Source organism: Microcaecilia unicolor, chromosome 1 (genome assembly GCF_901765095.1).
Source record: "Microcaecilia unicolor chromosome 1, aMicUni1.1, whole genome shotgun sequence".
NCBI classification, from domain to species: Eukaryota; Metazoa; Chordata; class Amphibia; order Gymnophiona; family Siphonopidae; genus Microcaecilia; species Microcaecilia unicolor.
In genome coordinates, this window is record NC_044031.1 from 517,275,259 (window position 1) to 517,297,262 (window position 22,004).

Consider the following 22,004-nt stretch of genomic DNA (forward strand, 5'->3'; position numbering starts at 1 on the left):
ATGGGTGTAAATGTGCTTCACACAACAGGGAAAATGTTCCATGGAGGCAAGACGCCTCTTCTGATTGAGAATGGCCATGGAAATCAAATGCAAATTACTGCTTTACCTGGAGTATATTGCAATTGATCATTTACTAACATCAGTTCATGTTTTAAGCAAACGTTTGTCATGATTTAAAACCATTTTTTGTTTTGTGCATACAATTCAGATACTGTATATTAGTCATATATATTTAGATATGAAGAATGCATCTCTGAATCAAAAGATAAGCTGTATGACTATACATGAAGACAACAACTACAACTTTCACAGCACCGTCATTGGTTAATTTTAAATATTCACGCATTTATTTTAAAAAAAGGAGTCAAGCTGATCTGAAACTACACTATGAAAAACCAATGCTGCTTGTTTTTAATATTAATTGTATTTCAAAATGTATTGTTTCCTTTAACACTTTTCTACTAATAAATTGTTACCTGAAGCTCCAGCAGTGTGATTAGATTTCTGCTGCCTTGAGGTAACTGAATTATGATCTGATCTCAAGTTTCAAGGGAAATATTGAATGTTTTTCTTTTCCCTGGTGAATAAAACAGTACCATGTATTATCTCTTGTGTTAGAATAGTGTTGTCTTCACATAAGATTCAACAAATGATATTAGTCATTCATTTCCTTGTACATATACACCCTATTGCGTGTTGACAGGTTTATAAGGATGCAGCGGCGGCCGTGGGTGCTGAGGAGTTGCTAGACGACAGCCTTTGAATCCTTGCAGTCCTGAGCGATGGTGCCTGAGTTAGTCTGTTTATTGTCTGCTGTCTCTCCCAGCTGCTTGGCTTGTCTGAAAGATTAATACATTAACAAGAGAGTTAAGGTTCAGGGCTGCACATCTCAAGACATGTTTATTAGCAGATGGCAAAAGAGATTGAAAGGTCACCAGAAAAGGTGACATTTTAAAGTGAAATAATATTTATGTTCAGATAGCATGCTGATGAGATCATGCGGAAATGGGTTTAATGAAATTAATGTTTGTAAATAGATACTCTACCTACTGAAAAGCTCAATGCCTTCCTAAACTATTGTTCAACAAAGAAACTGATTTTCTTGCAATGTTGCATGAACAGTTGACCTTTCAAATAAAATGATCAATAAGGGAAATTTCTCAGTCTAGTTTTGTACAGAAGATACTTCTTTCTGCTTCTATCCCTTATTTATGTATAAACCTGAATTTGACATCTGAAAATAGTACTAACAAAATAACCCTGAATCTTCGAACCTCAGTACTCAAAACAACTTGCGACACTCGATGGTGCAAATGGTTGTTGAAGGTGTGATAGTTGAAGCAGAGACCTAGTGACATCAACTGGGTGACACTTTGCCTTAACCAGTTATTGTTTAAGACTTGAGAACACCCTGTAGCAAATAACAGAAATACAAGATTAAAATATAAATCTCAGCAGACAAAATTTTGGCCATGAAAGTAAAGAGAGGCCTGTGCTATGATGTTCTCATTAAGAGGGTCCTTTTACTAAGCTGCTGTAGCTTTTTTAGCTTGCGGTAAAAATCAGCTGGCTAGGTAAATGCCAAGACACCCATCATAATCCTATGGACGTCTCGGCGTTTACCGCCAGCTGATTTCTACCGTAAGCTAAAAATGCTACCGTACCTAAGTAAAAGACCCCCAAGTGAGCCATTTTAGAAATTCTTCAAAGGGACGTGGCTATACATATTACATGATGGACAGCTACATAAGTAAAGAACAGTAAAACATGGCAACATTCCTTTAACTTAAAACAAATAGAATTCCCCTTAAATGAAAAGGAAAAATAATACAAGCCAGTGGTGTAGCTATGGGGGGCCATGGGGGCCTGTGTATACCCAAATTGCCTCTGGGGCTTCCGGTTTGGCTGAAGCCTTTGTACTGTGCTGGTCTTGCTGCATTGGCTACCCTGCTCTTCCCAGTCGCGCCATGCACACTTGTTGTAGTGAAACTGAGCATGTGAAATACTTTGCACATGCTCAGTTTCATTAAAATGAGCATGCACGGTGTGACTGAGAACAGGACAGGAAATGCGAGACCAGCACGGGACAAACGCTTCAGCTGGCGGAAGTTGCAGACCCCCGCCAGCCACAATACCTTCATGCAGTGGCAGCAGGGGAGGTGGGTGGGGGCGGGGAGGCAGGCCCACCCCTCCTGTCGAGGTCTGGCTACACCCCTGATACAAGCATTACAGTTTGCCAATAATTTACCCCGAATCCATAATCAAAACCTTTGTGGAAAAAAAGGTACATTTATAGGAGAACATATCTGATCATTTCAAATTTTTTTATATTACATTATCCAGTTTTTCTATTCTGCCTACACCAAAATTAGTTTGAGGCGGATTACGTAATAAAAAAACTAGAAACAATCATTCTAGGAATTATAGAACTAGATTAAAACAATTAGTCCAAGTTAGATCAATACAAATATAAGTTATAGCAAATAAAACTAGACTAATTAAACAAGGCACAGTTACAACTATTTGGGTAGCACACATTCCTTAAACAAGATGGTCTTAATAAAAAATACAAAAAGCAGTATAGTTAATTGTCTCAAACACATGCAATGGTAATATATTCCACAGCTTTGCTGCTTGATGAAAGAAATTACTGGTGGAAAAGACTCTAAGATTGTATGACCATACATGTAGGAAATGCTTTCAGTTGATTCCATGTCCCATATCTTGAAAATAAAATTTTAATCAAACCTGACATGTAAGGTGGAGCAATTCCTTGGATTAACTTGAAAACCAAACAGTACACTTTGAATTGAATTGTGGCTTCCATACGTAGCCAATGCAATTTAACATACCATGGTGTAACTGTATCAAATGTGTTAAGTGAGCAAATTCTCCTACAGATCCAAAAGATCTATCAATGAGAACTGTTTTTTTTTGCTCAGGGTGTACTTTGAGCTCTGTTAATGTCAACAGCAATATACAGTTAAATTACTAATAATGGAGGGAACCACTTTCTATGCTAGGCTCACTTCCATACAAGCACAGTGAAATGGTAACACTTTCCTGACTTTGGCTATTGTTCATGTTTATAACCTGTTTCCAGAGAGAACCACAACCAACAAAATAAAAAATGCTGTCATTTTAAATGGTTTACACTGAACAAGGACACACATCATGCTATCCCCCATACTCCTTTCAGTACCATGGGTGTTTTAATATCTCATGTTGATTTTTATAATAAGAATTCCTAGTCAGTTATTCATTCTTCCTGTTTACCTAAGAAAAATGTAAATTTTTTTCCACACAAAATGGGCAATTCCTATGGCACAAAACTCCTCTCTAGTGAGATCAAATGTATAACATTAAAGTGTGTTGCAGCAATTAAAATTTGAGGGTAAGGGGGTTTACAGGTAAGACCTCAGATAGCCTATCTCCTCTAACCTTAGCAAAAAATTCATGAACATGATGACCATGTCAAGCTCCCAAAGTGTCCTACTGAGAGTGTTAACGTAATGATGCAATTGCCAAAAGCAAAAATATTACCAAGTTCTATACCAATCCCCAAAGCTCCCAAACTTAACATGGTGCCCCCTCTATCCAATACATATTCTAATCTCGTGGTACCCAGTCACTCCCACACCTGGAATGTCTTATCATCATTGCCTGGGGAGAACATTAAGTTACCCTGGATGGGCAAAAGATCAGAAGTCACTGAGTCTACACCCCAGAATCTAGCCAAATCTCTCCACGTCGCGTAATGGACACAGCAAATGCTTCCCCTAACTGAAGAGGGGACAACATTCAACGGGGCCTGCAGAAAAAAATATAAGTGCCATGGAGCAAAATAATCATCTTTAAGCTGCCTCGGAGTGCAGTCTTGTCTATCCAAGAGCCAGTCTCCAAGAGAAAGCTGCTCCCATGTATATGTCGGTGGAAAAACGTACAAATCTCCTCCCATGTGCACCTTTCAAAAATCGCCACTCCTTTTAGATACGGAAGAGCTTCAATGTGCAGCCTTGCATTTATTTTACAAGAGGCTATAGATTTACTTATTTATTTATAACAGTCATACTCTACATAACAAGTTCAGATTCAATGTGGCTTACATAAAAATTTAAGGCAAAGTACAATAAGGATTAAACAAAAGTAAAAGAGAACAAGAGCAGTAGAATAAGTACATAAGAATTGTCATGCTGGGACAGACCGAAGATCCATCAAGCCCAGCATCCTGTTTCCAACAGTGGCCAATCCAGGTCACAAGTACCTGGCAAGATCCCAAAACAGTACAATATATTTTAAGCTGCTTATTCTAGAAATAAGCAATGGATTTTCCCCAAGTCCATTTTAATAATGGTCTGTGGACTTTTTCTTTAGGAAGCTAGCCAAACCTTTTTTAAACCCCGCTAAGCTAACTGCGTTTACTACATTCTCTGACAACAAATTCCAGAGTTTAATTATACGTTCAGCAAAGTAATATTTTCTCCGATTCATTTTAAATTTGCTACTTTGTAGATTCTTTGCATGCCCCCTAGTCCTAGTATTTTTGGAAAGAGTAAACAAACAATTCACATCTACCAGTTCCATTCCACTCATCTTCTAGACCTCTATCATATCTCCCCTCAGCCATCTTTTCTCCAGGCTGAAGATCCCTAGTCACTTTAGCCTTTCCTCACAGGAAAGTCGTCCCATCCCCTTTATCATTTTCGTCGCCCTTCTCTGTACCTACTCTAATTCCACTAAATCTTTTTTGAGATGCAGTAACCAGAATTGAACACAATATTTGAGGTGCAGTCGCACCATGGAGTGATACAAAGGCATTTTGACGTCTTCATTTTTGTTTTCCATTCCTTTCCTAATAATACCTAACATTCTATTTGCTTTCTTAGCTGCCGCTGCACACTGAGCATTGGCCAATCAAGAGAACTTGCCTTCCTGTCCCATCAAAAGGAAGGCTGACCAGCTTGGAAGCAAGAGTGCTGGGAATAGGCACAATGCCTGGTCTATAGCACCTGGCATCCAGAATTTGGACCTGCTAGAGGGGGACATAGAATTAGTCTCTGGAAGCCTCTGCAGCTTGGTTTCTCCTAAATCATTCACCAAATTGGCCAGGTGTTACCCAAACAATAATTTACCTCTAAAGGAGAGTTTACTCAGCTGAGACGTGAATGCCACAACTGCTGCCCAATTTCTTAACCACAAAAATGTTGTCATAGCCGTTAGGGCCATGGTGAGTGCCAAAAGCTTAAACAAATCATAAAAAGTATTATATGCCAAATCTGCCTCCAACCTAGCTAAGTGACCTTGTTGCGCCTTCATATCTTAATGCAATCTGTCATCATGCTGATGCCACCAAAGGCAAGTTCTAGCCATAAAGGAGCTAGAAATGGAGGCTTGAAGGCCCAGGGACAGCACTTCAAAAGCCTGTTTGAAGGCAGTCTCTCTTTTCCAGTCCTGAAGATCCTTTAGGGCAATACCTCCTTCTACTGGAATAGTGGTTTTCTTCATAACAACCATAACCATCGAGAATTCACTCTGGGCTGCTGAAAGTTTCCTTTTCCTCAAGAAGCAACAGATATAATTTATCCATTGCCCTTCAAATTCTGAGACCAACATCATGGGACTCCCATTGCACTACAATTAATTCCTGGATCACTAGCTACACAGGAAAAGCTTTAGGTGAACCCCCGAGCCTCCTAATAATAGTCACCTTGTACTAATGGAGCCTGAAAAAAATCAAACGCACTAAACAAATACTTCTGTGTTCACGAAAGAAAATCCTGGAGAAGGACCACGTTTGGGGAGCGTGCCAGGTGCCCTTGACCTGGATTGGCCACTGTCGGTGACAGGATGCTGGGCTAGATGGACCTTTGGTCTTTCCCAGTATGGCACTACTTATGTACTTATGTACTTATGACTGGCAAAAGTACATATGAGAATGGAGTGGATATAGCACCGTTCATGGAAGAAAGTGTTTATGAACAACTTGAAAAACTGAAGGTGGACAAAGTATGGAACTGGACGGGATCCATCCCAAGATATTGAGGGAGACGGGGGGAGGTTCCTTGGGATTGGAGAAAAGTGGATGTGGAAATGATAGTGAATTTCCAGGAATCCAATAGGTTACAAGATTTGAGACAACATGGTTTTACCAAAGTGGAGGAGTGGAGGAGTGGCCTAGTGGTTAGGGTGGTGGACTCTGGTCCTGAGGAACTGGGGAACTGAGTTCAATTCCCACTTCAGGCACAGGCAGCTCCTTGTGACTCTGGGCAAGTCACTTAACCCTCCATTGCCCCAGGTACAAATAAGTACCTGTATATGTAAGCCGCATTGAGCCTGCCATGAGTGGGAAAGCGCGGGGTACAAATGTAACTAAAAAAAAAAAAAAAGGTAAATTGTGCCAAACAAATCTGAATTCTGTGACTTAGTGACCAGAGAACTGGATTGAGGACATGCGCTAGATGTAATCTACTTAGATTTCAGCAAAGCCTTTGACACAGTTTCTCATAGGAGGCTCTTGAATAAACTTGACAGACTAAAGTTAGGACCCAAAGTGGTGAACTGGATTAGGAACTGGAAAACATGAAAAAGGATCTGCAGATGTTAGAAGAATGGTCTAATGTTTGGCAATTAAAATTCAATGCTAAGAAGTGCAAAGTGATGTACTTAGGGAGTAGAAATCCAAGGGAGACATAAGAATAGCCATATTGGGTCAGACCAATGGTCCATCTAGCCCAGTATCCTGCTTCCAACAGTGGTCAATCCAGGTCACAAGTACCTGGCAGAAACCCAAATAGTATCAACATTCCATGTTACCAACCCCAGGGCACGCAGTGACTTCCTCCATGTCTACCTCAATAACAGACTATGGACTTTTCCTCCAGGAATTTGTCCAAACATTTTTTAAACCCAGATACATTAACCACATCCCCCAGCAACAAGTTCCAGAGCTTAACTATTCTTTGAGTGAAAATATATTTCTTCCTATTTGTTTTAAAAGTATTTCCATGTAATTGAGTGTCCCCTGGTCTTTTTACTTCTTGAAAGAGTGAAACATCGATTCACTTTTACCCATTCTACACCACTAAGGATTTTGTGGACCTCAATCATATCCCCTCTCAACCATCTCTTTTCCAAGCTGAAGAGCCCTAACCTCTTTAGCATTTCCTCATATGAGAGGAGTTCCATCCCCTCTATCATTTTGGTTGCTCATCTTTGAACCTTTTCTAATTCTGCTACATCTTTTTGAGATACAGGAGCCAGAATTGAACTCAAGGTGAGGTCGCACCGTGGAGTGATACAAAGACATCATAATATTCTTGGTCTTATTTACTATCCTTTTCATAATAATTCCTTGTACCCTGTTTGCTTTTTTGGCTGCTGCACACTGGGCAGATTTCAGCGTATTGTCTACAATGACACCTAGATCATTTTCTTGGGTGCTGACTTCTAAGGTGGACCTTAGCATAACTATGATTTGGACTCTTCTTCCCAATATGCATCACTTTGCATTTGTCCACATTAAATTTCATCTGCCTTTTGGATGCCCAGTCTTCCAGTTTCCTAAGGTCTTCCTGCAAATTTTCAAAGTCTGCTTGTATTTTGACAATGTTGAATAGTTTTGTGTCATCTGTAAATTTAATCACCTTCCTTGCCATTCCAATTTCCAGATATTTATAAATATGTTAAATAGCACCAGTCCAAGTACAGATCCCTGTGGCACTCCACTATTTACCCTCCTCCACTGAGAAAAATGGCCATTTAACCCTACTCTCTGTTTTCTGTCCAATAATTTATCCATGGCCATGCATATATATGTAAACATTTTGGTTCACTGTGAGCTGAAACTTGTATTGAGCCATTCCCAGTACAAAACAAATACTATTATTTATCCTGCTGTTTAGAATTTATTTATATGCTGATCTGGTTAAGATTCAGTACTTTTGCAGTAGATATGATACAGATACAGAGAGATAATCTGATCTCTAATTGCTTCATGTAGTATACTGTACTTTGCTACTACTTATATTCTTTTCTCACCATAAGTAACTTCTCCTTTCTTCTTCCTCCATTTCCACATCTCCAAGTTATGCAGTTGTCTAAGATGGTGATTATAAAGCCTATTTAGCTTATTTCATTATTAATCAACTTTCCCGCAAAGTAACAGCAACTTTGAATTTCACCTTGATCACTGCTTAGGCTTTCTGTACTTCTGGTTCAAAATGGTAAATACCTCATGATGTAAACTCACAGCAATAACAACTTTGTCCATGAACACAAAACCTTACGTTTCAAATCAAATTCAATCAAAACAAATCCTGTATAAAGCTAAAATCCCCTTTTCTGGGTTCAGTGCAGTTTACATTATAAGTGGAACATAGGTTGAATACAATCTGAAAGATGGAACAGATTGAAAGCAATCTTATATGTCACCTAAAGACAGTTAAAGGATATACAAGTAGTTATGGTTGTTATGCAGCGGGCTTTGAAAAGAGAAAAGCTTTTAACCTCTTTCGAAAGTTAAGGTAGCTAATCTTTAACCTAATAGTGACAGACAGAGAGTTCTATAAAGAAACTCCTAAAACAGGGAAGAGAGAGCCAAAAATCTTCTGAGATCTAAGAGAACTGTATTACAGTGACCAGAGACATTTCAATTTTGCTAAAGATTTTAGTCTGGTTGGTTCAGTTCTAATTCACTCTCAGTCCTGCATGGGGATGAAGTACTGAAGTAGCAATGAGATATTATCGAAATACCGCTACAGGGCTATTTGGAAGCCATGGTACATTCACAAATGCCAAAGTATTCTTAAGGCTTTAATGTGCCAAGTCACCTTTGAGGCCATATTGAATTTGACAATGCCAAGAAAATAAAGCACTTGAAATGAATGGTTGACAGCAGAGCATAGTAGATTTCTCAGTTCTATAAGCTTGATAAATTTCAGAGCAACACTCAGTGGGTCACATGAACTTTGCAAATCCATACAAAATACTAATCTTAGGTAAAATATTCTATCACAAAAATTCAATACTTACAATTCAAGTGATCCATTTTCAACCTTCACAGTCCCTTCCACTGGATCCAGTCCTCGTTCTGAAAACTGTTTCAAGGCACTTAAAGCAGCCTAGAAGACAAAAACAGTTGTCAAAAGGATATCCATCAAACAAAATGTATTTCTAATTGGGGTACTTGAAAGCTGAAGAAAACATAACAACATAAAATTACTCTAGTACAATTCTCTGTGAAGAGCTTGGATTAGGTTTAGGATTGCACCATGAAAGCCTCACCTTCTATGTAAGGATTTTAACATTCATGTTAATGACCTCTCTGACTCTTATGCCTTTAAGTTTCTTTTTTTAACATCCTCACTCTAGCTGTGCTCCATTATCCCTACTCACCTGAATGGCCACTGCTTTGATCTTGTCTTCTTCTCCAACTGCTCACTCTCCAATTTCTTCACCTCATATCTTCCCCTCTTTGACTATCATCTGACAACTTTCACACTTAATCATCATCCCCCCCCCCCCCCCCCCCCCCCCCCCCCCATACCAGTCCCATTCAATCTCCACATGTAGGAATCTTAAGGCTATGGACCCTTTCACTCTCTTCACCACTGTTTCATCTCTCTTCTCATTCACTATGTTATCCAAGTCTGTCAATGAGGCTGTTTCTTCCTATATTATTATTCTCTCCTCTGCTCTGGACACACTCGCTCCTCCCATTCTATAAGGTGTATCTCCAAAATCTGCTACCTATGGTTCTGTGCCCGATCTGGTGAATGCCTTTGGCTAAAATCCCATGCTTATGTTATTCATTTCAAATTCTTGCTCATCAACTCCTTCTAGTCTGCTCTTTCACTTGCCAAATAAGATTACTACATCTATTTGACAACCTCTCTTGGCTCCAATCCTCACCAGCTGTTTGCCATACTGAACTCTCTCCTTACAGTGCCTTCACATCCAACTCCCCTTCACATTCTCCCCAGACTATAGCTGAGTACTTCCATGACAAGGTTCACAAGATTAACTCTGAGTTCTCAACCAAGTCACCTCCATCTCTCCTTCCCCTACTCCATTCTCTCAACCTTCTTTCAACCCTTGTCATTTTCCTTCCTTTTCAAAAATCAGTGAAGAGGAAACTATACATCATCTTTCTTCCTCCAAATTCACTACTCTGATCTCATTCCCACCCATCTGCTCAGCGCTCTCTCTCCTACTGTCATCCCTTCTATCAGTCATATCCTCAATCTTCCACTTTCCACTGCAACTGTTCCTGCTATCTTCAAACATGTTGTGGTTATACCACTCCTCATAAAATCTTCATTGGACCCTACCTGCCCTTCCAACTGTTGTCCCATCTCCCTCCTCACTTTCTTATCAAAGCTACTTGACCGTGTTGTTCATCACTGTTGTTTTGAATTTTTAATCTCAAGTTATTCTTGGTCCACTACAATCCAACTTTCGCCCTCTACATTCAACAGAAACAGCCCTTGCTAAAGTCTCAAATGACCTGTTCCTGGCCATATCCATGGGCCTCTACTCTATCCTCATCTTTCTCGATCTATCTGCTGTATTTGAAACTGCTGAGCACCACCTACTCCTTGATAAGCTGTTTTCACTTGGATTCCGGGGCTCTGTTCTGTCTTGGTTTTCTTCTTCTCTCTCCCACTGCACTTTTAGTGTATGCTCTAGTGGATCCTTCTCTACCGTCATCCCATTACTAGTCGGTGTACCTTAGGACTCTATCTTAGGACCTCTTATTTTCTCTATCTATACTAATTTACTTGGTGCTCTGATCTCCTCCCATGATTTTCAGTATCATCTTTATGCTGATGACTCCCAGATCTACCTCTCCACACCAGAAATTTCGGCAGGATCCAAACTAAGTCTCAGTCTGCTTATCTGACATTGCAGCCTGGATGTCTCACTGCCATCTAAGACTGAACAAGGCCAAAACTAAGCTTATCTTTCCCCCTAAACCCATTTCTCTTCTTCCCCCATTCTCTATTTCTGTGGACAACACATTCATCTTCCCTGTCTCGACAGCTCGTAACCTTGGCGTCATCTTTGACTCCTCTCTCTCTCTCTCTCTCTCTCTACATATATCCAACAGACTGCTAAAAACTTGTCATTTCTTTCTCTATAACATCGCCAAAATTAACCCACTCCCTTCCGAACATACTATCCTTATCCACACTCTTACCATCTCATGCTTAATTACTGCAACTTGCTTCTCACAGACCTCCCACTAAACCATCTCTCTCCCCTTCAATCTGTTCAAAATTCTTCTGCATGATTTATATTCCATAAGTATTGCTATGCTTATATTAGCCCTCAAGTCAGTTCATTGGCTCCCTATCCATTTCCGTATACAGTTCAAACTCCTTTTATTGACTTAAAAGTTAATTCGTTTTTCTCCTCCTCAGTATGTCTTCACTTTTATCTCTTCTTATACCTCTCCCTGGGAACTCCACTCATCGGATAAATCTCTTTTATCTGTACCCTTCTCCTCCACTGCCAACTCCAGACTCCGTTCCTTTTATCTAACACTGGTACTCAACAGAAATAGAATAAAATAAAACATAGAAAAGAAAATAAGATGACACCTTTTTTATTGGACTAACTTAATACATTTTTGATTAGCTTTTGAAGGTGGCCTTTCTTCATCAAATCAAAAATTAGCAAATTTTGATATGTAACAGCATATGTAAGTGAAACATCAAAGTATTTCAGTGACAGTCTGAAAGGATGAGGGAGAGGTGGGTTAGGTGAGAAACAGAGAGGGCAGAGAGGATGAGGGAAAGGGAGATATGCATGGTGATCAGAGGGTGACAGAGCAGTGGAATTTCATGTTTTATAATGGGCTAGAAAACCCAGATCTTTGTTAAGTCCTGTCTGATGGGTGTCAAAATATTTAATGATTTTGACTTCAAAGGTCTTGCGTTCCTGTATTGTTTTAAAGTTTCCTTTCAGTATTCTCACCATAAAATCACTGGTACAGTGTTCTGGTTTTGTAAAGTGCTGTCCCACAGAGGTAACATCCTAGTTGGCACTGACATTTTTTATATGATGTCTATGTAAATTAAATCTCTTCTTCAGCATCTGGCTTGTTTCTCCAATATAGCATCCTTTGTCACATTTTTTACACTGGATAACATATACTACAAAGGAAGATAAGCATGTGAAGGATTCCTTTATGTTATCTTATTTTATTTTCTATGTTTTAGTTTATTCTATTTCTAAAGAATACCTAAGTAACAAGCTTTCTGTGTACTTTCTAGCTAGCAGTTTAAGGTGTTCTCAAATGGCTATTAATCCTAGGAAGATATTAGCACATTTAGCTTTGACTAGAGCTACTACTACTACTGCTACTATTTAGCATTTCTATAGCGCTACAAAGCATACGCAGCTCTAACACTGTGGAATAGTCTTCCAGATGAAATTTATTTATTGCCTGCAGTTGACAGAATTCATATGCAGGATGACGGGGACAAGATAGTTTATTTATGGTACTGGATGTATATGCTGTGTGTTTGACACCTTGGACCACAGTATAATGTTGAGTCAACTGTTGGAGGTTGGGGTCCAAGATCAACCTCTTTCATGGTGAACTGCTGAAGTTTGCTGGAGATAGGAATGTTAGGCTCCAAGGTCTGTGCGCTTTGGGACCTCTATTGTTTAACAGTTATACTAATCTATTAATCTACCACTGTTGCCTGATCTATTTGTGGATGATATACAGTTGATTTTGCCATAACAATCTACAATGAGCACTCTGGGAGCAATATTCAGTTGGTGGTGGGTAGTTTTTTTTTTTAAACTCTGGTTGCCGGCATTGAATATCTGGGATTGGGTGGCTGCTGGGAGTTATTCAGGTACTGATGATATTTGGCAGTGGTACCTAGATAACCACCTGGTTAACTTACTCTCTATTGGCAGTGCCAGGGTAACAACCCTGGCACTAATTGGACAGTGCCGCAGTGGTCAGAGCAGATACTCAGCAGCATTCTCCAGTTAAGTGCAACTGAATATCTGCCCCTGGCCCAGTCAGAATGTTTTTTTTTCCAGTCAGAATGGTTTAACTGGCCAGGAGTCTGTCCTGCCTGATTAAACCACGCTGAATATCGACCCCTTTGAATTTTATGTCTGCAGATTTCTTCCTGGTTAAAATAAACTAAGAAGCTGAAGTTAAAACCAGGAAAATCTGTTATGGATTAATAGGCAGAAGATGCCACTGGTCACCTTCCTATTAACTGAAGTGGTTGTTCTGAGGCTCAGACTTGTGGTAATTATTTGGAAATGGGGGGGGGGGGGGGGGGGAAGAGGGAAGGATAATCAGCTGGATATAAATATGCAGATTCAGAATGCGGCTTTATGGCACTTAGACTGCTGCAACTATTCCAGTCTTAGCCAGTTTGCCGAGACCTAGTGATTATAGACTATTTTTCTAGTTCATCATGAATTCACTATTATTAAGATTTATTTACCACCTCTTTGAAGAAATTCACCCAAGATGGTGTACTGCAAGAATAAGCTGAACATAGGCAATGCACAATTAGCAGTAAACATATTCATATAACAATAAGCATTAAGGCACAGTGTTCTATTTACAATGTCAACACAACCCATATTAAAAATTGTTAATAGATAACATAGTGTGTAAGTGGAGGTGGAACATATAGACAGATAAGATAAAGTAACATTAGTTAGCTAGAAATAAGGGTGAGTAACGAGTAAAAATTACATATGTGTAAATTTGCAATACATGCATATGGCAAAGGGGTGAGATTTAGATGCGATTAGGGCAGGACCAAAACATACATGTGCATTTCTCATTTTAAAAAAGGAATGCACGTCCATGAAAACCGTGATCAACATCAAGATTTACAGCTGTTCCTAGGTACGTATAGGTTTCGTAAAAGTGATCACTTTTGGCTGCTCTCTGCAGGAGGGATTAGAGGAGGCTTATCTTTTCATCTCCTTGTATTCCCCCCCCCCCCCCCCAAAGAAAATGATTGTGCCAAACGATTGCATGCTCTGTACTTAATTGGGCAAACAAAAAAAAACAGCACCACGGGCCTTTAAAAATGGAACACAGTTCTTTAATGAATAAGCTTTGACAAAAAGACCCGACACCGAAACACGGCCCATGTCAGATCTTTCTGTCAAGGCTTATTCACTAAAGAACTGTGTTCCATTTTTAAAGGCCTGTGGTGCTGTTCTTTTGTTTGGACTTTAGTCTGTACTTCGTTCCCTCTCTTTTGCTATATCCTGTACTTAATTGGGAACATTTCAATTTGTAGGTTTCCAAAACGGAAGCCATATATGTCTATGTGTCGACACTTACTCGCTTAGGTTCTGAAATACCAACTTCATATGTATATGTTGTCTAGTTGCCTCCATTGATGTTTTAGATGTGACAAATGTAAAATGGTTGTTCCTGCTGCATATAACAGGTGCATCACTGCATGTATTTTAGAAAAGGCTCAGCATGACGTACCATACATGTACTGATCTGGATGTCTTATTTCCAATGTCTAAGTTTTATCTAAAATGGGGTTGATAGCCAGGAATGGTGACCACCTTCTATGCATTTTCATACTCTTGGAATATCCAGATAATGGTAATGAAGAAATGTATTTTTTTAAATGTCACAACTGGCATTAAAAATAAAGGTTATCATTGCTGCAATTGAATGTTAACCTGATGTAGCAGAGGAGCTTTTGAAATCACATAGACCCCTTCGTCAGATATGAGAGACAGCTCATAAATCGACCTATGTGTCTCTGAAAGTTCACGTACTATGAAATCTCTTCATGATTTATAAAATGTCCCCCCCCCCCCCCCCCCCAAAAAAAAAAAAAATCACTGCAACCTACAAAGAATCCAGTTACCTCCAGGACCAATACATCTACTAGAACACTTAACAGATACAATGAAATATTTATTTCTATGAAAGTTTTCACAACTGCATTGTAAGGAAATCCCCGTAGGGCTATTGAACAGATGTCTTCACAAACTGTATGTATTACTTGTTTTTTAAGTAGTTATAACAGTGCCAGAAACTTGATGCCAACAGGATGCACTAGCTAGTTGTTTGTTTTGGCTTATATTCATTTATAAATATGTGTATGTATCAGTATGAGGTAAATTTTTCCAGTCATTTTTGTAATGTCTATCTTTCCTGATGTTAATTAGCAATTGGTAAATAATATAGAAATCTGAACACTCTTCCTGTTTCCCTCCACTGGGACTTGACATTTTGTAAAGACAATTTAGTAACATTAGATCACTCTTCAGCAGGAACAATATTTAACAGAGATTCGGCTGGCAGCATAATGAGCAATAAAAAACCCCAACCATTCATAATGAAAGAGTAATAAAGAACATTAAAAACATCGTTAACTTTTCTTCTCTAAAGTACAGTGTATTCAATAAATTCTTTCCACAGTAGACACTATTCGATATCAATTAGTCACAAGTAGAATATAAAATAACATCAACATGCATAATCAAAGCTACAAAACTGTCAGTAAACATTCTGGAAGTATTTTATGTACTGTGCACTACCTGCCTAATGCAGAGTTAATGTGGGACCACTTAGGAGACTGTAAATGCTTCTGCATTAATCAGGAGCATTTTATCAAAAGGACTCCCTATAATGCTTACGCCCATAGCAATAAAAGCTGCTAAAGTAGGTTAGATCATAGGGTTTTTATCTAGTCTAGCACCCTGTTTCTATGCGAAGGTTAACCTTGGGTGCTTAAAGAAATACAGCATCTGCAGAGCTGTCCATCAACCATCTAATAGCCATTGTTTAGGACTGCACTAAATTTGGGAGGGGCATCTCTGACCATTATGCTGTGTGGCCCGTGATTGACCTCTCTCACATAAATTTGTCTAATCCCTATTTGAACCCAGTTATATTATTTGCCTCATGAACATTCTACCACAGTGAGTTCCTCTTGTTATTGTGTTGTGGTACGTAATATTTCATCTGCTGTCTGATGGTTTCTCTAGTCCTTGTAATTATTTTTTGAACATTTCCTTTATTGTGTGTTTATTCTCAATGCTTTGATCGAATGAAGGCTGTGTAACATCTGAAAACCACTTGAGAAATATAATGCTAGCTCAATAAAAAAGTATCATCTCATATTTTTGTTTAACTTTATTTCCATACTTTCAGATACAAGAAATTAGGCCAACAGTTCTGACATATTTGTCAACTTTCGTGTAGTCAGTATTATAAGGGACACAGACTACTACAATTGTTTACATCAATGGCTGAAGACATATAAACTTTCCCCCACTTCAATGATTTTCAAGATAAGCTCTGACCATCAGTTTTTTTTTTTTTTAGAGATAAGCTTCGCAACTTATTCGAATAACCATTAGGAAGGGAGCATTTATCAGCCAACTCACCTGATACATGGTGATCTCCATTGCATGAACAGGCCAAGTCTGGTCTGTTATGTGATCCTTGAAACATTGGTTTGGAGGGATTTCCAATGAAAAGCCATGTTACATTTAGCACAAGACAAGCAGGTATGTTATCAATTGAATTCTTCCTTTCTTTATAGGGGATATCTCCCCATAAGGAAGGGCAAACAAAATTACCACACTTGAATGTGTGCTATTTAATAGAGCCAATGACAATTTCAGACCATAAAAATCTGAATAGTGAAACAGATTCATAGTTTCACCCAGTGGTTCAAAACCTGGTTCTGGAGGCACTCCAGCCAGTCAGGTTTTCAGGATACCCACAGTGAATATTCATGAGAGAGATTTGCATGCACTGCCTCTACTGCATGCAAATCTATTCTATCTCATGAATATTCATTGTGGGAATACTGAAAACCTGACTGGCTGGGGTGCTTCCAGGATCAGGTTTAAGAACCACTGGTTTCACCAACAGGCATTTATAGGGAGAAACATCATCTCTTTCAGGCTACCAGGAGTATAGCACCCACCAGTGTTAAAATGTATACCATTCTCTTGCTGTAATGCTTATTTTGGTAATAAGTGATAACATCTTGCTCTGACATCACAAGAGTAATGTTCAAAGCCATTTCAATGGGTTGAATCGTACATTACCCATGGACATAGGCTGTATAAAATCGTACACCCTACATGGGACTTAAAATACCGATCTGGATAATTTTATAAAAGACCTGAATGGGCTGAAGTTATTTGGGGAGGAATTCTACATATGGCGCCCAAAGTTACATGCTGAAATTTGGGCCTGTGCCCAAGTTGCATGTGCAACGCAATTGGCCAATGAGTCCTTAACTAGCAGTAATTGGGCTCTAACAACAACAAATTATTGCAGTTAATTGTCATCAATTAGAATTTGCATGTGCAACTGGCTGTGCGCTATTCTATAAGGCTCGGTGCCTAACTTATAGCCAGCCGTATTTGAAAAGGGAGCATGGTCAGGGGTGTGTCGGGGCATTGTGGAAAGTTGTGCAAGGAACTACTGAGTTTGGCCCAAGTGCACCGGTGCTGGCATTTACACCTGGGTTCAGCAGGTGTAAGCCCAGCGCCCAAAAGGCAGGTGCGGGATCCGCGCCTAAGCACTATTCCACATAAGGCATGTGCTCTTTATAGAACAGCGCTTGGTGCTAAATTTTTTCGGCACTATTTATAGAATTTCCCCATTTGTGTCTTCAAGTAGGAGCTTATAAAATTACTTTTGGTGTACATACATTAAAGTTGGCGCTTACTGCCCTGAATTCAGAGGCACTTATATGATCAGCAATACCTGCTACTTGGATATATGATGCTGACTGGGATATTCAGTGGCTCTGTCCAGACAGTATAATTGCACTATCCAAATATCCAGCACTGGCCACTATCTGGATACTGACACTGGATTGTTTTCAGCCATAGCAGAAGATATTAAAAAACAAAACAAAACTTTGACTGCCACAGCTTGGTATTGACCCTTAGAAAACTCAAAAGGCAATTCTATAACAATGCGTGCAGTTATATGCACATTGTGCATGTAAGTGCAAAGAAAAGCAGCATTTATGTGCCTAAGCGCACTATGCACTATTCTATAAAATAGCACATACAGGAAGTGCTATAACGCATACCTGCAAAGGGGCGTATACATGGCTACAGCATAGGAGTGGCTCCAACTTACACAATACTATAAGTTATCTGCGTCGTATGGTGCACTTAGGTGTGCTGATTCATGCCTGCTATTAACCTCCTATAAATGGTCGCATGCTAAATTTAGGTGCACCAACACAGGTTTACACACTAGTATTCTATAATGGAATTGGAGTGCCTAGAAGCCATTATAGAAAAGGTGCACCCCGCACAGCAATGGAGCTCCTAAATGGAGGTGCCCTGCTTCAGAACTACCTCCATGTTATCCACGTTTATGTGAGATACGCATAGGGATTCCCAGAGATGGAGAATGGGTGGAGCGGGATCAGCACTTATATATGGAACTGATTTCTACCAGCTCAGACCAAATGTAACTTTGTGTGGAAGCTTTTGAGGAGACTATTTTACAGAAGCACATAGGTTCATACAGCCCACAGGCTCTCATGGCTGCAGATATTAGACCTCAGATATGATGCACAGGAAAAAAATACATATGTTGAGGATAATTTTATAAAAGGGTGCAAATGTTGCACTACTGAATAAAGCCAACATATAATTATCCCCAGGGCTTTTTTGTGCCCGCTCATCCCCCCCATCTGCCTCTCTCCCGCGGCTGCTTCTCCTGATGAGTAACAACAGCAGGTAAAGCAAGCAGTAGCAGGTGCAGGGCTACAGTGCACAAGCACACGCTGTCGGCTCTGCTGGTCCCCTGTCACAGGAAGTTGACATCGGAGAAGCAGGGGACTGGCAGAGCTGACAGCGCATGCCTGAACACTGTGGCTCCACATCTACTACTGCTTGCTTTGCCTGCCGATGCTGCTTGCAAGGAGAAGCAGCAGTGGACTTGGAGAGGGAAGGAGCGGAGGGGAGGGGAGGAGAAATAATGGACAGAAGAGAGGGTAGAAGGATGCTGGCTAGAAAGATGAGGAGAGAGAGGGGAGATGTAAAGTAACAGTACATGTCAGCTTCTATGACAGCTTCAGATGTTATGGTCAGTCCTCTTAGAGCAGAAAGCAGGTCCTTGGAGTAGCCTCGCTATCGGAGCAGTGCACTGTAGAGAAGGGGACCCAGGCCCATATCCCACTCTAACTGGTACACTTGTGGTGGAATGTGTGAGCCCTCAAAACCCAGTGTACCTACATATAGGTAACCATCTACAGACATATGGGCTACAGCAATGGTGTACAGTTCGGTACAGTAGGTTTTTGGTGGGTTCTGGAGGGCTCACCATACAATATAAGGGGGTAACAGTGAGATGTGTAGCTGGGACCTTTTATGTGCCATCCACTGCAGTAACCACCTAGGGTGCCCCATTGCTCTGCTGGGATGTCTCAATCTTGAAGTCCCAGCCGTGCTTTTTTCTCTTTGAATATTTATATTTGTGTACTGTCTTACCCTCTCCTTTTGTTACCTGGGATGTCTGTGTGACCAGTCTACTAAGAATGCTGCCCCCCCCCCCCCCCATACATTTCAATGGCTTGTTTTTATGCATTTTTCCCTTGGACTTTTTTTTTTGTTACATTTGTACCCCGCGCTTTCCCACTCATGGCAGGCTCAATGCGGCAGGCGATGGAGGGTTAAGTGACTTGCCCAGAGTCACACGGAGCTGCCTGTGCCGGGAATCGAACTCAGTTCCTCAGTTCCCCAGGACCAAAGTCCACCACCCTAACCACTAGGCCACTCCTCCACAAGGCCACTTGTGAAAATGGTCCTAAAAGATAGATAAGCTGAGCACAAAAACATCTAGGAAATGACCAATTTTCTGGTTCAAAAATTGCTATGTTCACCTCTTGATTTTTGGACTCTTTCAGCAAAATGTCCTAAATCAGACTTAGACATCATATCGAAAATGCTCCTCTACATAAATAAACAAATAATTAAATGAGCAGCAAAATGATAAACCACAGACTAAAGTCAAGGACACATAAAAGGCAATATTAAATCACAATTGCTGCTGATAAAAGCATCCATACAGATAAAAGGAGGTGAAATAAGACTCATGTACCCAAGAAGTGTATTCCAGGTATGTCACCTAATGGTTAAAAGCTGAGGGCAAATAAAAATTGGTTGTTGAAAGCTTACTAATATATTATAAAACAATCCCCCCAATTGAAAAATAACAAAATTATTATTACAGCAATCCTTGCTACAGCTGGTAAAATAAATTCAAAGAATCAAAACATCACAAATATACCTTCCTTCTATCCAGCAGCAGCTCGTGGTGAATCTGGCCCAGCTTTGTGAGTACTAGCTATAAGGGCTGTCTGTGCTGGGGTAACGTACAAGTCACTATGGGCCCTGTTTACTAAGGTGCGCTAGCGTTTTTAGAACGTGCACAAAATTAAGGTGCGCTATGTAGGTGCCCATAGGAATATTGTGGGCGCCTACATAGCGCGGGCTAATGGTTAGCGTGCACTAAAAGCACTAACGTGCCTCTAGAATGGCTTAGTAAACGGGGACCTATATTAGATAAAAAATGAAGGAAGCCATAATACCTCAATAAAAAGAGTGTGGCTAATCTAAAATCAGTGGGATAAACATAAAGGAATCCTGCTCAGAAGGAAGGGTTCCCCAGAAGCTTAGCCGGTAGTGGGAGGCAGGGCTGGTGGTTGGGAGGTGGGGATAGTGCTGGGAAGACTTATACGGTCTGTGCCAGAGCCGGTGGTGGGAGGCGGGGCGAGTGGTTGGGGGGCGGGGATAGTGCTGGGCAGACTTATACGGTCTGTGCCCTGAAAAAGACAGATACAAATCAAGGTAAGGTATACACAAAAAATGGCACATGTGAGTTTATCTTGTTGGGCAGACTGGATGGACCGTGCAGGTCTTTTTCTGCCATCATCTACTATGTTACTATGTAACACCAGCATTGTTATTATTCTCCAAGCACTGCATTATTTTAAAAACTGCATGATTCTAAAAACACCAAAAAAGAGAAAACCAATTATGGAAGGTCATGCTCAGATTTGAGTTTTTACACCTTAAAAACACTGGAAAAACACTACAAAAAGCTAAAAAAAACATTATGCATTCAAGTGACATCATTGGCTGCTATAAGAACGGGGGAGAGTCAGCCAGCTTAATCTGCATATAATTGAATAAAATCATTATATTAATAAAACACTATAAATATATATGTAGAGCAATAAAATGCCCATATTTCACTTCCTTGAAAGCTGTACAACTATCATATATAAAAATATGAGTAAAACCTACACAAAATAAATAACTCTCCTGTTTACAAAGCCACACTAGCGACTTTGAATGGGCTATGTCTTGCCGCGTAGCTTTGTAAACAAGGGGGATAAATCAGATAAAAATATTAACAACATGCATAAATAAATAAATGATTACATAAATACAGTAAGAATAATTAAAGGAATACCAACAAGTCCATCTCCATATTCAATCCTCCAGGGGTCACTGTCTGGAACTTGAAGATAAGTCTTTGCTCTATCCTTAGTAGAAGTTTGTCCACATCTCCCCTCCATGACTATGATTTACACTAACCTACTTTTTATGTATTTATTAACAGTTCCTATTAGATCCTGACACAGCCCTTAAGAGGGTGAAATATGGCTGTGGCAGGTTTTAAGTATTTATTTATTTATTTATGCTTTTATGTATGAATAAATTTGGACTGTTATTGTCATCTATCTGCTGTTTTGCTGCTTTTTATTCTTTCCAAAGCAATTTCTGAAATAAATTACACATACGGAGTTGAAAAAAAGTCTGTCCATCCATCTGTTTGGGGGCAAAATAATTCTCTGAAATTTAACAGAATAAGACTAAATTTGGCTCAAGGGAAAAACCTGTGAAAATGCACTATAAGTGCAACTCTGTAACTAGGTATCTGAGGTTAGGTGCCTCTTTGTATGTGTGTTTGCCAAAAAACGTAG

At 39.8% G+C, this 22,004-nt stretch overlaps 1 protein-coding gene across 3 annotated transcripts in view; it reads right to left on the bottom strand.

The window, feature by feature from the left end:
- Positions 1-571: 571 nt before the first annotated feature.
- STAU2 (staufen double-stranded RNA binding protein 2) overlaps positions 572-22,004 on the bottom strand; it is a 447,934-nt gene continuing 426,501 nt past the window's right edge. For all 3 annotated transcript variants that reach the window (XM_030215580.1, XM_030215586.1, XM_030215579.1), the window contains 2 exons: positions 9,031-9,119; positions 572-839 (listed from right to left, as the gene is read on the bottom strand). In XM_030215580.1, coding sequence (XP_030071440.1) covers positions 746-839; positions 9,031-9,119 — 183 coding nt within the window. In that variant the 3' untranslated portion in view covers positions 572-745. The remainder of the gene's footprint in view (positions 840-9,030; positions 9,120-22,004) is intronic.